At 48.1% G+C, this 13,937-nt stretch overlaps 1 protein-coding gene across 3 annotated transcripts in view; it reads right to left on the bottom strand.

Annotated features, from left to right (window-relative positions):
• Positions 1-208: 208 nt before the first annotated feature.
• Positions 209-13,937, bottom strand: part of ENOX2 (ecto-NOX disulfide-thiol exchanger 2) — a 22,818-nt gene continuing 9,089 nt past the window's right edge. For 2 of the 3 annotated variants that reach the window (XM_010010640.1, XM_010010648.1), the window contains 10 exons: positions 12,859-13,092; positions 11,344-11,556; positions 9,676-9,782; positions 7,259-7,373; positions 6,109-6,290; positions 5,167-5,274; positions 4,277-4,333; positions 2,987-3,095; positions 2,154-2,239; positions 209-340 (listed from right to left, as the gene is read on the bottom strand). In XM_010010640.1, the coding sequence (XP_010008942.1) occupies positions 209-340; positions 2,154-2,239; positions 2,987-3,095; positions 4,277-4,333; positions 5,167-5,274; positions 6,109-6,290; positions 7,259-7,373; positions 9,676-9,782; positions 11,344-11,556; positions 12,859-13,092 (1,343 nt within the window). The remainder of the gene's footprint in view (positions 341-2,153; positions 2,240-2,986; positions 3,096-4,276; positions 4,334-5,166; positions 5,275-6,108; positions 6,291-7,258; positions 7,374-9,675; positions 9,783-11,343; positions 11,557-12,858; positions 13,093-13,937) is intronic. The other variant, XM_010010655.1, reaches the window with a different exon arrangement.

Below are 13,937 nucleotides of genomic sequence, written 5' to 3'. Positions count from 1 at the left end.
ACAGCACTTGCCCGTGAACAAATAACTGATCAAAGAAGCTACAGAACTTGAAGGTTCTTTCAGTGCTGCTCTGGACTTAAAGCTTCACTTCCACTTCCCAGCACCTGAGTCCACGGGCGTGCAGGAGTCAGCATGAACAGAGGTCAGAGGCATCCCAGGTTTTCTTGGTGCACGTCTCCCACTGTTGGTTGTGGTATTAAGTCAAAGCTCAAGTCATTTTCAAGCCATCAAAGCCACAAAACTTCCACCTTTTCTCGAGGCTGGCTCCAACCCCACTCAGCTCCTGCCTGAAAGTGTTCTGGAGTCGAGTCATGAGAACTTCCACTTCTGCAGTGCAGATCTGTGAAATCAGAAGGAAAATGGCACTAGGAATGAAGATGCTTTTGGTTTTGGAAGCCCTGTATCAACTGGTGGTGACATTCAAGCTCAGACATTAATTGCTACAGGCTTTCCCTAAACATCCTGTCCAAATCCTCATGGGGATGATCAAATGGGGTTAAGTGTGACAGTCGTGCTGTGGTCACGCTTCAGGGTGAGATGGCTGCAGATATAACACACACTAGAAGTAAGGGTAAAAGGGCTATCCTAACACTTTCCACTGTGAAATGCAAGCTAAAGGCCTAAAAACTCCCAAGCATTTAAGTAACTGAAGAGTGAGCACTTTTATCACTGCTTCAAGAACAGAGCTCTCGGTGACTGGGAACAGAAACCAGGGACATGCGGAATTGCACATTGCGAACAGTCCAGGAGACCTGAGCAGGCAGGAGGCCAGAGTGTGTGCCCGAGTGTCAGCAGACAGCGAACCAGGCCGAGGCCGCCGCAGAGGGCCAAGGATGTGCCTCTCACAGGGCTTTTCTGCTAAGCTCATTGCAGAAACCTCCCGTGACCCTTTTCTACACTGTACGTCCCAAAGAGGAAGTGCCACAAGGCAGATGAATGGTTTGATGGCATTTCTTTAGGAGCCCCAAATCAAACCAAGAGCAGCTCTTTACCTCAGACAACTTCAGAACTAGAAGATGAATTATGAGCAGTGTCTCTGAAGGGCTGGAGGGAGCGTGGAAGCACAGGCCAGCTTCCCCAGGACGGGGAAATGAGACAGCAAGCTAGAAACAAAGCAGCTGAAGACACTCCAAGCACAAGAGATGATTCTCATGCTGGGCACTTCAAGGAAGACAACTGAAGAACAGTATATTAGAGGAACAAGGTATGATTTCCTCAAGCATTCAACAGCTTTTGCCCAGTCTCTCCCTGTTTACTACGAAAAGGAGCCGGAAGCCAGTGATGCACAGAAATACTGCAGGGAACAGCAGCTTCGTGTTGTGCCAAGGAAAATCCATGAGCTTGTTACGGCCCTTCTCAACTCCTGCACCCGGGAGTCGATCTCCCACCACTTAGCACAGGGCCCCATGAGCAGGGACTCAGTTCAGTGCTTCCACTTCTGTAGTGTAAGGCCCTTGTACAGCACCTCCTAAAAACAACTGCACAGACAGCATCAAAACAGTCAGACAAGGCTGAAGTGCTACAGGAGCAGAAACAGAGGAAAAACATTGCTCAGAGACACAAAACCAATGTGATTGCTCAGTTTAGAAAGGATATACACAAACAGTGGCATGGCAGATGTCATAACAAACAGTATGCAAAGGCGGGTTGTTTGCTCTTTTCCTTAGAGGTCATAAGGCTGAGGGAACAAAGGCAGCAAACTTGCACAGAATAAACAGACGACATTTTGGATGGAGATTTTAAAGATGGAATTCACTGCTGCAAAACGCAGCTACCATCAAAGGGCTTTCCTGACTTCTGAGCAGGGACATCTGCAGCAAGATCACCTTCAGCTCTGCATTGAGGTTAACATTAAGCTGTGTGTGAGCTAAGCCAGAAGCTGGGGTGCTTTGAGCAACCTCCTCCAGTGGGAGGTGTCCCTGCCTACAGCAGAGGGTGGACTAGATTTTCAGAGGTCCTTCCCAAACCAAACCCTTCTGGGATTCTAAGTTCACCCCTTCCCCTGTCCTCTTGTAGCAAGTCACTGCAGTTAATAGACACCAGTTCCACTGCCTAAGCCTGCAGCGTTCGCAGGGAGGGAAGCTCCTTCCCAGGCACAGGTCTGGCCACACTGCCCAGGCTGGCTGGGGAGCTGGAAGTGTCAGCACACCCACCTTGCTGTCCAGGCGCTGCAGGTAGGAGCAGATGTACTCGATGCTCGCTCCAAATGGGTGCACGTGAAGAAACGTCGAAATTATTCCTGGGGAAAGGGACACCACAAATGTCATTCTCAAGTCATCCTCCACTCTGCTCGCTCTGAGAAGACACCCCCCACATCCTGCATCCAGATCTGGGGCAACAACACAAGAGGGACGTGGAACTACTGGAGTGAGGCCAGAGGAGGCCCTGGAGCTGCTGCGAGGGCAGGAGCAGCTCTGCTCTGGAGCCAGGCTGAGAGAGCTGGGCTGGGGCAGCTGGGGAAGAGAAGGCTCCTGAAGGGGACACCTTAGAGCAGCTCCAGTGCCTAAAGGGGCTCCAGGAAACCTGGAGAGGGGCTTTGGACAAGGGATGTAGGGACAGGACAAGGGGAATGTCTTTAACCTGCCACAGGGGAGATTGAGATGAGCTCTTAGGCAGAATCTCTTCCCTGTGAGAGTGGTGAGACAGACCCTGCTCTGTAGGTTATTGCCTTCAGTGACACCTCCCAGAAGAGTGAGGTGCACTCCAGTCCGTGCTGACCTGGGCTGTCACTCCACACAAGCAGTGACTACACACTTTACACCTGCGTGGGTTTGACTGAAAGGTGCACAGCACATGGTTGCCACAGGAGGAATGCACAAGATGAAACCCCTGACCCACCAAAGCTCAAGGCTTTCCTCGTTTACAGGACTCCCACCTGCCCTGGCACAACCACAGGAACAAGGGGTGGCCAGGCGGAGCTGCGAGGCCACCTCGAAGTAAGTCCCATCCAGTTGAGGTCTCCAGCATCATCACTAAAAGAACTTACCAACCAACAGGACTTCTCGTTCAGATTTCACAGGGCTGCTGCTCAACGTCTTCTCCACTGGACAGTCCTTCTCCTGGCTGCACACACAAACCCTGGATGCACTGCTCTCCTGCAAGGAACCCCAGGGCCCGTTCCACACTCAGCAGGCACTTACACACCAACCAGCAGCCTGGTCAGCCACGACAGAGCCTGTGTTCTTGTTCCCCTGTTTCTGAGTCACTGCATTCACCACAGTGCTGTACAGACTGCTTATTTTGCCAAATGCTTCCAGCAAAGCACAGCTGTGGTCATGCTGCTCTGCCTGAATCAAGCTAAGAGTAAAAGGCCATGACATTAAGCAAGATACCACAACACACACTATCAACCCTGTTTGCTGGTGTCTGCTCTAGAAGGATCCTATTTTAAACCGTAAAAGAAAAACAGGCTAGAAAGCAAGCCTTGCAGTGACCAAGGCAGGGCAGATGTTTATTTTTCAGATGCCTGAACTGAGGCAATATGATTGATATCAAGTGCCCAGTGGCTGCCAAGGGTTCAGGATCAGACTGTCCTGGACTCCAGTTCGTAGTACTGAGCTGAAAGGGAATTTTGCATCATTTATTATCCCCCAGACAAACACAGGCTGGCAGCGATGCAAAGCCCCGGTGAGTGCACTAGAAGCAGCACTTCCTTTTATTCCTAAAAGTTTGATGTGGAATTCCAGTGGTCTGAGAGCTACAGACAGCTGTAATTGGAAGCAGCCTCCAGTCACTAGCAAAACACACTGAGCCTGGGCCAGTAACAAAGGCAGAATTAAATCGTCCCTTGAGTTTGCTTTGCTTCTTGTGCCAATGCAATCCTCAACTGCACAGGGATGAAGCTGTGCACCCCTGGCCTGAGCAGGCTGTTATCTGCTCCTACAGAGAAAGAAAAGGTCTGTGCTATGGAAATGGAGCTGGCTTCAGGCTGGCAGAGGGGCTGCAGGTCAGCCAGTGTGTCACACTGGAAACACAATGCCTGTTCTCACTTGGAGATCCAAAGGCTAGCTGAAATAACAGTGCAATTATCTTGCACACCGAACCCCATTTCTACACCACAGTGCTGCAAGTACCTGCTACTCTTTCAGCCAGAAGCTGCCAGCAATGCGTAACTCAACTATTTCAACTTGTACATAAAGACAGTCTGTATGTACAACACTTACACACTTCACAACAAACCAAACTTCAGAACATTGCTCATTTCACAATGAGGTGTCACAGCCTCCTCAGTAAGATATTCTGACTCAAGTAGCAGAAAAGAAACTCTCAGACTTACACTCCCTTGACAATCAATTGCATCTCTCTCCTTGTCCTCTTCATCTGTGATACTTTGCTACATAGAGGTAAAGAAAAGAGAAGATTACTGATGACAGTCTTTGATATCAGGCACTGGAGCTCCTGCACTGAAGATCTCTGGGATACAAAGCCAGTTTTAGTTACTAGAAAGACATTTATCTTCCCTAACTCATGGCACAAAAAGGAGAGGCTAAAGACTGAAAATCTGAGGCAAGACCCAGCATTTGGCTCTGCGGTCCTCAGTGAGAAGTGCTACATAGTATTTCTTGTCTGTCCTGCCTAGCTGTGCCTGTACTGTAGAGGACCATGGCAGTTTAGATGCACGTATGGGTCCACAATTAAAAGACAGAGGGGATCATACCTGAGAAGAAATAGTGTGTATTTACATTAAGAATAAGCAAGCATAAGAACATCTTAAAGCTGACAAAAAAACCTTTCAATTCAATAGTGTTTGAGGGAGCTCAGATCAAATCACATCCCTAAAACACACATCTAAATATCAATGTTTGGTAAGTGAGACCTTTTCTTCTGATCTTTTAAAGCTCAGGTTGCAGTAAAGCACATTCCAGCTGCAATATCACTGTGTATTATAGAATGGAAGTTGATCTTTTTTTCCTACAGTTGCTCATGTAGATCTGACTGCCGATAGCTTCATGCACCAGAGCATGAATGTTACTGGTGTAAATGTAAAGCAACGTTACCGACATACATCCTCCAAAGTGGCAGGGCATTTTTCCAGCTCCTAAGTCTGGCCCAGGCATCTTCTACGAGAGTTTTGAAGGACAGAGGCCCCTCACTGCACTCATGATGGACCATGGAATCCCAGGACTGCATTTACTACGGAGAAGGGAGCGCTGGGATGGCTCATACCTGCTCCTTCAGGCTTTCCAATAATGTCTCTATTTTTAGTTTGTCTTCTCTCACTTTTTCCAACTCAGCTTCTCTCTTCTTGTATTCATCTTGTACTTTCAAAAGGTGCTGTAAGAGAAAAAGATAAACTCAGTTCTTAACTTGCCTTTCACCTCCTGTTATTTAAGGAACATAAAATGATAAGGGCTTTTCCATGAGGACCAGGCAGATCGTACTCAGAACAACTAACGGGTTAAGTATACAACTAGAAGAAACTTTTCCTACAACATACTTTAGAAACATCTTTGCTTATTAGCACCCAAAAAAGCACAACTTTGTGAACATGGGGCAGCAATTTCATCATCAAACTCCCACTGTGCCTGGACTACAGCATGTGCTGCGCACTTGACTGTACCCTGACCCATGTTAAAGCTACCTCCTCCTCTCCCCCAGCCTGGGTCATGCTACAGCCACGCCAAGAGTCAGCATACGGGAAAGAGCAGCACAGAAACCACTGACACAGGAAAGTCACCTCAGAGCCTTCCCAGATCTCTGGCCCCATGTGAATACAGAGGTGCCAGGCAGTTTAAGGATACTCTAACACCTACTAGATAAGGAGATGGGAACCACGTTACCATGCTGGTAACCAGGACGTCATACAGTTACAGCGTGGGTAAGCACAGACTCAGCACCCCAGAAATCAGAGGGTGGTCAAGCAAAGAGAACACAAGGAATCCACAACCTGTGGATTGTCTCCATGTGACTTACGAGTTCATACACAATCACTGCTCTCAATGTTCAGTTGTTGGGATTTTTTGGCAGCACTGGAAATGACAAAGTTGCTCCCATTTGCCAGTTTTGATCTCACTGGAAACCAAAATGCCACTGCTTGTGTTTCTGCTCCACATCACAGCCCCTCTGCCTTTGGAGCAAGGTCACAGCTATAGAAGAGTCTGGGCCCACCTTCTGCATCCCCTGCAGAGCCTGCTGGAGAAGCTTCATCTGCTGCTCCTTGGTGGTGTCCTCGTCCCTGCTCGCTTTGCCCTGCTCCTGCTTCAGCAGCTCCACCTCATTGCGGTAGGCGTCCAGCTGCCAGCGCAGGCTGTCGTTCTCTTCTTTCAGGGCTTCCACCTGCGACACCAGTGCTGGACAACAGGCAGGAGGGATCAGAGGGCAAAGAAGTGGGGTAAGTCCTTGGGTGCTCTGCCCCAGCACCCAGCTCTCTTTACAAAAGAAGCTCCTCAGGACAAAGAGTACCTCTCAGCAGTGATGCAGTATTTAAGTTGGAAGAAAAGCAGCAGCAAAAGAACATATTAGGGTGAAATGACCATGCTGGACACAGGCTTCCTAACCACTAAAGCTGAAAGACTCTGGGACAGGCTCCAGTGGCACCTTCAGTTAAAAGAATGTCTCCATCAAGTCATGGCATGAAACACCTGTATCAGTCTGGTGTCCTCACACGGCTTGATAAACTCAGGAATGGGATTACAGAACATTATGGCTACAAAGACATCTTCAGCAGGTACCAAAACACACCCATGACATGAAGGGCAAACCCTGACATCCCACAGCCTTGCTATTGACCTCTGGAACTCGGACCAGAGCACATGGGGGTACCTTTGCCTGGGACTTGCACCCTGTACTCGGGAGACAGGGAAGATTCTGCATGGGAAGAGGGTGGGTTTGATCTAATTGTTCTCACTCATTCTCCCAAGCAGGGAATGTGTGTTGGACCCCTCTCTGCACAGCTGCACACTTCAAAAGGAAGGACAGCAGGCAATACTCAGTAGACAAAAACTGCTTTTCCTCGTTAGAAAACCAAGGGGGAAATGAATTAACTTCCTAAAATGGATCTGGACAAAAAAAAAGGCAGTTTCCAGGGTGAGCTTCTGCTCCTTATGGATGTGAAAAGCTGACAGGTCATAGCAGGGAATGACAATTGCTGGCTACAAAGCCTGGCACTGAGAGAAAACAACTCCAGACAACTGCAGTTGATTTTGCTCTGCCTGTGCAACTGTGGGGTACAACACACTCAGAAAGGGGCTCCCGGGCTCCTGAAAGAAACCACTGAAGAGACAAGTACTTAGTTTATAGCTTTAAAAAGTGCTTTTACCTGATTCTTCTGTTTCTTTCATCTCTGATGGATCTTCTATTTCTTCATCAGACATTTCCATTTCCTCCTCTCTTCGAATACCCATTAGCTCATCATTATGAATGTTACGGATTTCCTAAGGTTCAGAGAGCAGAGGGGGTTTAAGTACAGATTACATGGAAGAGGCTGGTTGGAGAAAAAGATGCTGATAATCTAAGTCTGCAAAATGCAACTCCACAATGCAAGAAAGAGGAAATTATTAAAAGAAATTGGCACAGACTATTAGACCAAGGATAACATCTCCCATGAGCCAATCTGTCAGTGCTACCAGTCTCACTGACTCCATCTCCTTCCTCTCTGCCCAGGCAGGCAGCTAGCCTTGCCCACAGGGCAGTTTCTCAGCAAACCTTCTCCCCATATCTGCCCTGCCCGACATCCACACACCTCTCCTACACTCGCTCAACCTTCCAATCTAAACCATTCCCCAATTCTAACACTCTCAGCAGCTAACAGTACAGCCTGAGCTGGGGCTACACCAAACTAAAACCACTACAGGTGCACCACACCAGGGGGGTTTGACCATGGGTCCATCACTTGGCACTACAACTGTCTGTAGCCCCTCAGCCCAGTGAGCTCTCCTGCATAGCACTGATCTCCCTTGAGCCCAGCCATCTCTCAGGGTTACCCCTCAAGGCTGAGAGACTTTTAACCCAGCATCTGATATCTGTAACAAGGTAAGTGACATTTTACATTACACCCAGAATTGTATTATATGTTAGCAACATCTTTTTATATATTATATATACACACACAGCTATAGCTTAATTATTGAAGTGTAGTTAGTAGTAGTGTCTGACCACTGTCGAACCACTCTTTAATTACCATTCAATTATTGCTTATTCACTATTTGACTGCCATTTAACTCTCTTTCAATTATCAATTAATTATCATTTGATCATCGTTTAATCATCAATAAAACCTTTTTAGTTAAACCCACGACATTTAATCACCAGTAACCAACCAACCCTCACTTGAGCAAGGCCCTTCCTAAGCAAGGAAATACACTGGTTGGTGGTTCACCAGGTCCAAGCTTTCACAGCTTCTTACCACACTGTCTGCAGCTACAGGACTTGCCAGCCCTGCCTGGGAAAAGCACCTGTAATCAGCATCAACAGAAATAATCCCCTGGCCTTACCTAACACCTCCCCAGCACTTGCCCACACCCTGAGCCAGGCTTGCCTCCGATGTGGTGACCCATCGGAATACATTCTGCCAGAAGCTGAACCAAGGAGATGCATCCTGTGGGTCCACCTTCCTCTAAGAGAAAACCCTAAGCTGGGGGAGCCCAGCAGGCTGAGCCCAGCAGCAAGTACTCCTGGAAGAGACCTCACCAGCGGTCTCACAGTCTCTTCCCACCGGGAGAACTTACCTTGGAACAAAAGACAGCTCCAGATGGAGAGCATGCTCCCACCCCAGTCATAGTAACCAATCTCAGCAAGCAGGAAAGAACAGGAGCACTAGGGCTCAGAGGCATAATCCGACTGAATAATACCTGACTTAGCAGGTATAAAACGCATTTGCTCCTCCTTTAGCTACTACAAAAGGTTTGACTCAGTGAGATTTGGAAAGGAAGTCCCAGAAGTGCAGTCTCACAGGGAGATCGCAGCTGGAAACTTCCCAGGAAAACAGTCATTGATGTGAAAAAAATCTTACAGGTGACAGACAACTTCTGGCTTTGCTGGGATGGACTTGTTTTCCTGGTTTAGAATAGGGACCTGGATACCTGGGAAAAACACAGAACCACAGGAGGGAAGGGATGCCAGCCAGAGGGACCTGGCCAGGCTGGCGGAGTGGGGCCCTGTGAACCTCATCAGGTTCTTCAACAAGGCCAAGTGAAGAGTCCTGCACCCAGCTCAGGGTAACCCCAGTATCCATACAGGCTTGGGAATGAAGGGTCACCACCTTTAAATCCTGTATTTCACTAGCAGTGTCACTGCACGGGATAAATACACAAACATGGGAACACTCTCCCTCAAGTTTTCCTCCCTGTCCAGCTGCAGTTATTTCCACCTCTCAAGTCTGTCAATAAAAATGTGATAAAACAGATCTCTGATGATGCGTAGGGTTTGTGGGGTTTCTGTTGTTTCCTTTTTACATCTGTCTGGAAATCCCTCTTGCTTTAACATTAAAACAGCAGAAAACAGATCAATAATTATTAAGGAATGATTGTACATACAGATCTCAATGTATTGCTACCAGTAACACAAATACCAAGAGAAAATTTATTACCTGTAACCCAAGAGTCGACTGAGCAATCCCCATCTTACACTGTGAATGAAGGTGGTGTTATCCGCGTGAGCATTGTGCAAACTTAACATCAATATCCTGACAAGAAAGAGACTGTGCTGGAGGATCTAACACAAGAAAAGATTACCAACCTCTGCTTGTTTGCACCACACGCTGATGTTCTTACGCTGAGCTTTCGTGAAATGGTCCCAAGCCTTTTGTTTGGAGGCAGAATGGTACACGGCCACTATCTGCTCGACTGTAGTATCAAATCAGCAGTCAAATCAGGCCAGAATATCATCCAGAGAGGGCGAACAAGAGGAGTAAAGGAGTAAAAAAGTGGAATCAGGCAGGTGGTTTGGCTAACCTTTTCTTATAACACTGTACTGTGCTGAAGCTACGCTCAGGGAAGGGACTCTGGGCCTGGAAAGAAAAGTGTAGACTTCACCAGGCCAGTGTCAAACACTCGCAGAGTAAGGATCGACTGGGAAAAGAGACTGCGCTTGGAGGAAACCAGGCAGGAGCTCACTGCACTGGAAAACACTGCTCAGCACTGCCTGCAAGTCTAACAGTGCTCCTGGGTAGCACTGGCTCTCTACAACAGGAAGATTAATGTGACTGTGAAAGCCAGGGCTTTAGGTGGTCTCCTGCCCAGCAGGTGCAGCCCCAAAGAGCAGCACCACAGCCTGAGCACAACTGCATCCCGCCTGTGCCCACTATGGAAAAGGGATTCTGGCACCAGCCACCAACCTGCTTTGTTCCCAAGATTTATTCTTCTATTTCTCTAGAAAATGTGCAGCAGGTTTTGGCAATCCAAAGTGCCTCTCCTTGGATGAGAGCTCACCCAACAGCAGAAAGCACATCCAAATCTACCCAATTTAGATTTTTTATGCTTGTGATGTTGTAGCAGGTGTAATTCTTACAACACAAAATCAGCTTTTTGCTGCTTAGATTAAGCTAAGAGTGGCTGAGCTACCAGGGTGTGCTTTACAGCTCACAGTGGCATGCTACTGTCTATTGCTACTTACTCTGCAGTGCTTAGTGTGCTTCCCTCTGGACTGTGTGCCCACGTTTCTTACCATGAACAGGATTTAAGAGTTTTCAAATAAATCAAGTATCAAACAAGTAACAGCCAGAATTACTGAGTAGAATACCAGAAGTTAAGATTGTTCACAACCTAGGCCAGGGGCTCAAGGAGACTTGGTACAATGTGGAGAAGGTGCTTTGGAAGGTAAAGAGTAAAAAAAACTATTCAGGCTTAGTAAGGAAAGGATGTGTGAGAGGCAATAAATGGTTTGAGGAACTGCTATAAATCCCATCCTGGAACTAAACACAGCCATGCCTCTTCATGGTTTAACAAGTACTGAGATTTGGAAGACTCAGGTTGAAAACGCTGCTCTGCCACAGGCTTTCATTTGTGCCTGAGAACAGGGTGTTGGGAACACTCTGCTGCATCCTACCTTTGGTGAATAAATCCTGCGCACTTCTCTGAGGCACCAGATTACCAGGGACTTACCTTGTCTGTGCACTGGAGTTGAAAAGATGACAGAACTACTAATAGACTATAATTAGAAGAGGAAAAAAAAAAATTAAGAATTCATTCTCTCCTCCCCCCAGATGTGGACTTTTACTCCAACAAAAAGAACCACAAGAGAGCTTTGCCAAGTTAATGACACATGCTGATAAATTAACTGTAGCTGCACAGAGTGATGCTGCTTCTCTTCTGTAGCCCTTTTAGTGTGGCCTCTCTAGACTCTAGAAATTAAGCATCTTCTCTACAACAACAGACAACCAAGAGTCAGCGTTGAAACACTACTCACACTGCACCAGAATCCCCGAGAGAGCAAGTTTGAATTTCTCTTTAGCTTCTTCCATCTCTTTCTCATGAGCTGCTTTCTCGTTCACCAGTCTGCGAATGTGGCTGTTGGCCGACTGGATCATGGAGTAGAAGTTGTTGGCAGTCCTCCTGTTCACTTCTCCACGCTCTATCCAGGTCAGCAAGGTCTGGATGGCTTCCAAGAACTTTGTGTCATCTGCAGCAAGAAAGGATACCTTTATGCCACGGGACGGGGGCACCTGGGCAGCTTTCAGATCCTTTCACCAGCACTGCTGGACTGTTCTTTCAAAGGTCAGCTTACTCCAGGTGGATAATCACAATTCTTGAGAGCACAGCATTAGACTGAGATTAGACATTGGGCAGAAGTTCTTCCCTGTGAGGGTGGTCAGGCCCTGGCACAGGGTGCCCAGAGAAGCTGTGGTGGCCCCATCTGTGGCAGTGTTCAAGGTCATGTTGGACACAGGGGCTTGGAGCAACTTGCTCTAGTGGAAGGTGTTCCTGGTTGGAACTGGAGAAGCTTTAAGATCCCTTCCAATCCAAACCAGGCTAGGGGTTTATGACTATATGAGTCTGCGAATGTGGCTGTTGGCCGACTGGATCATGGAGTAGAAGTTGTTGGCAGTCCTCCTGTTCACTTCTCCACGCTCTATCCAGGTCAGCAAGGTCTGGATGGCTTCCAAGAACTTTGTGTCATCTGCAGCAAGAAAGGATACCTTTATGCCACGGGACGGGGGCACCTGGGCAGCTTTCAGATCCTTTCACCAGCACTGCTGGACTGTTCTTTCAAAGGTCAGCTTACTCCAGGTGGATAATCACAATTCTTGAGAGCACAGCATTAGATTGAGATTAGACATTGGGCAGAAGTTCTTCCCTGTGAGGGTGGTCAGGCCCTGGCACAGGGTGCCCAGAGAAGCTGTGGTGGCCCCATCTGTGGCAGTGTTCAAGGTCATGTTGGACACAGGGGCTTGGAGCAACTTGCTCTAGTGGAAGGTGTTCCTGGTTGGAACTGGAGAAGCTTTAAGATCCCTTCCAATCCAAACCAGGCTAGGGTTTTATGACTATATGAATACAAGACTACACAAAGGAAGGCAAGGTTAACATCAAGCTGATCATCAAACCATTTGTTGAGGTGAAACAAGAGAAGGACCAACTGCTAGAAACCTACTGGAAAACTTCATGTGTCTATTCAGATGTACTCTTTCATGAAAAAAAAATACCCTCCGGCTCCAAAATAACCAGGCCGCACATGGTGTCAGGCTTCAAAGAAGATCTTAGGACTTACACTAGTCCTTGTAACATGAACAAAAACATTTTGGAAGAAAGTGCTGTACTGGAGCAGGGGTGAAAGACAATTCTGAAATAGAGATGGTGAGGAGCGCCGAGGGCTCAGCAAGGTCTGGGTGATCAGTTCAGTTCAGCAAGACAGCCACTGAGAGTACAAACCTGTCCTGGCACCTGCACAAAGGGGTGGCCACGGCCCACAGAACGACTCACCCACCTTTCAGCTTCTCGGCGACAACGCTGCACTCATGGTCAGAGTAATGCACGACGGGCGGCGGGGAGGGCGGGCGGAAGCGCTCCTCCTCCAGCCGCCTGCGGTGCCGCTCCTCACGCGCCAGCATCCGCTGCTTGCACTCCCACTCGTACAGGTCGTCCCGGGCCTGAGCAAAGTCCACGTGCAGGCGCCCAGTGTCCTTCTTGTCTGTGCTGGAGCCCAGCCTGATGCGGTAGCCTGGCAGTGGTGACAACAGGGTTCAGGTAGGACCAGTGACTTGGGCTCCAACTGCCCACCAGCACCCATCTCCTACTCCTACAGAGCCAGAAAGCCCCTCAACAGAGAAGTTTCCTGGAGAGTTTAGTGCACAGGGAGCGGTGCTGGAAAAGGAAACATTGGGATTTGCTGCTATCTGCCTGTGCTTTGTATGTCCAAGGCAACACCTCATGTGGGCATACTCCTCTCCACACTAGCAGGTACTCAGGCTTGAACAGCAACTGTTTAATGGCAGGTAACCTCTTAGGCTAAGATTAGACCTCCCGGGACAAAGCACAGCTGTTCACATGGGGAAGGCAGAACTGCCTTGGATTCTTCTACACTTTCACAAACTCCTGAAGTTGAAGGTGGGAAGGGGACACCAAGAGGTGAGACACAGCAGAGAGCCAGCACAGTCTGCAGGACTCCTGTTCTAGAGTTTCACATCAGACATGCCAGAAGGCTCTGCTCTGTGGTTAAGCAAAGGACATGTGGAATCTGTGGAAGAAAATCTGAGCTCCAGAGAGTCTTTGGACAAAGAACAAACCCAGAAACACCACTTGCATGTGGAGGACACTGATGACTGTGCACATGACCATGGCTTTGAGCAGGAGGAACTATAAGCAGAGCCTAAAGAAGCTGTATTAGCTACGTAGAAGCTGTAACCGCAGACACACGACTCTTACTAACAGGGCACTCCAAGTCTAACCCAATTCAACAGTCTCTGGAACGAGACGTCATACTTATAGCCAGTCCAAACAGGCTACAAGGAAGTTTCCATTATATTAAGTAGCAAAGAGCATTCCCCTACATTATCTTGACAATCT

This window comes from Nestor notabilis, unplaced genomic scaffold (assembly GCF_000696875.1).
Source record: "Nestor notabilis isolate BGI_N333 unplaced genomic scaffold, ASM69687v1 scaffold6550, whole genome shotgun sequence".
NCBI classification, from domain to species: domain Eukaryota; kingdom Metazoa; phylum Chordata; class Aves; order Psittaciformes; family Psittacidae; genus Nestor; species Nestor notabilis.
The sequence above is the reverse complement of the archived record's forward strand: the minus strand, read 5'-3'. Positions and strand labels throughout refer to the sequence as shown.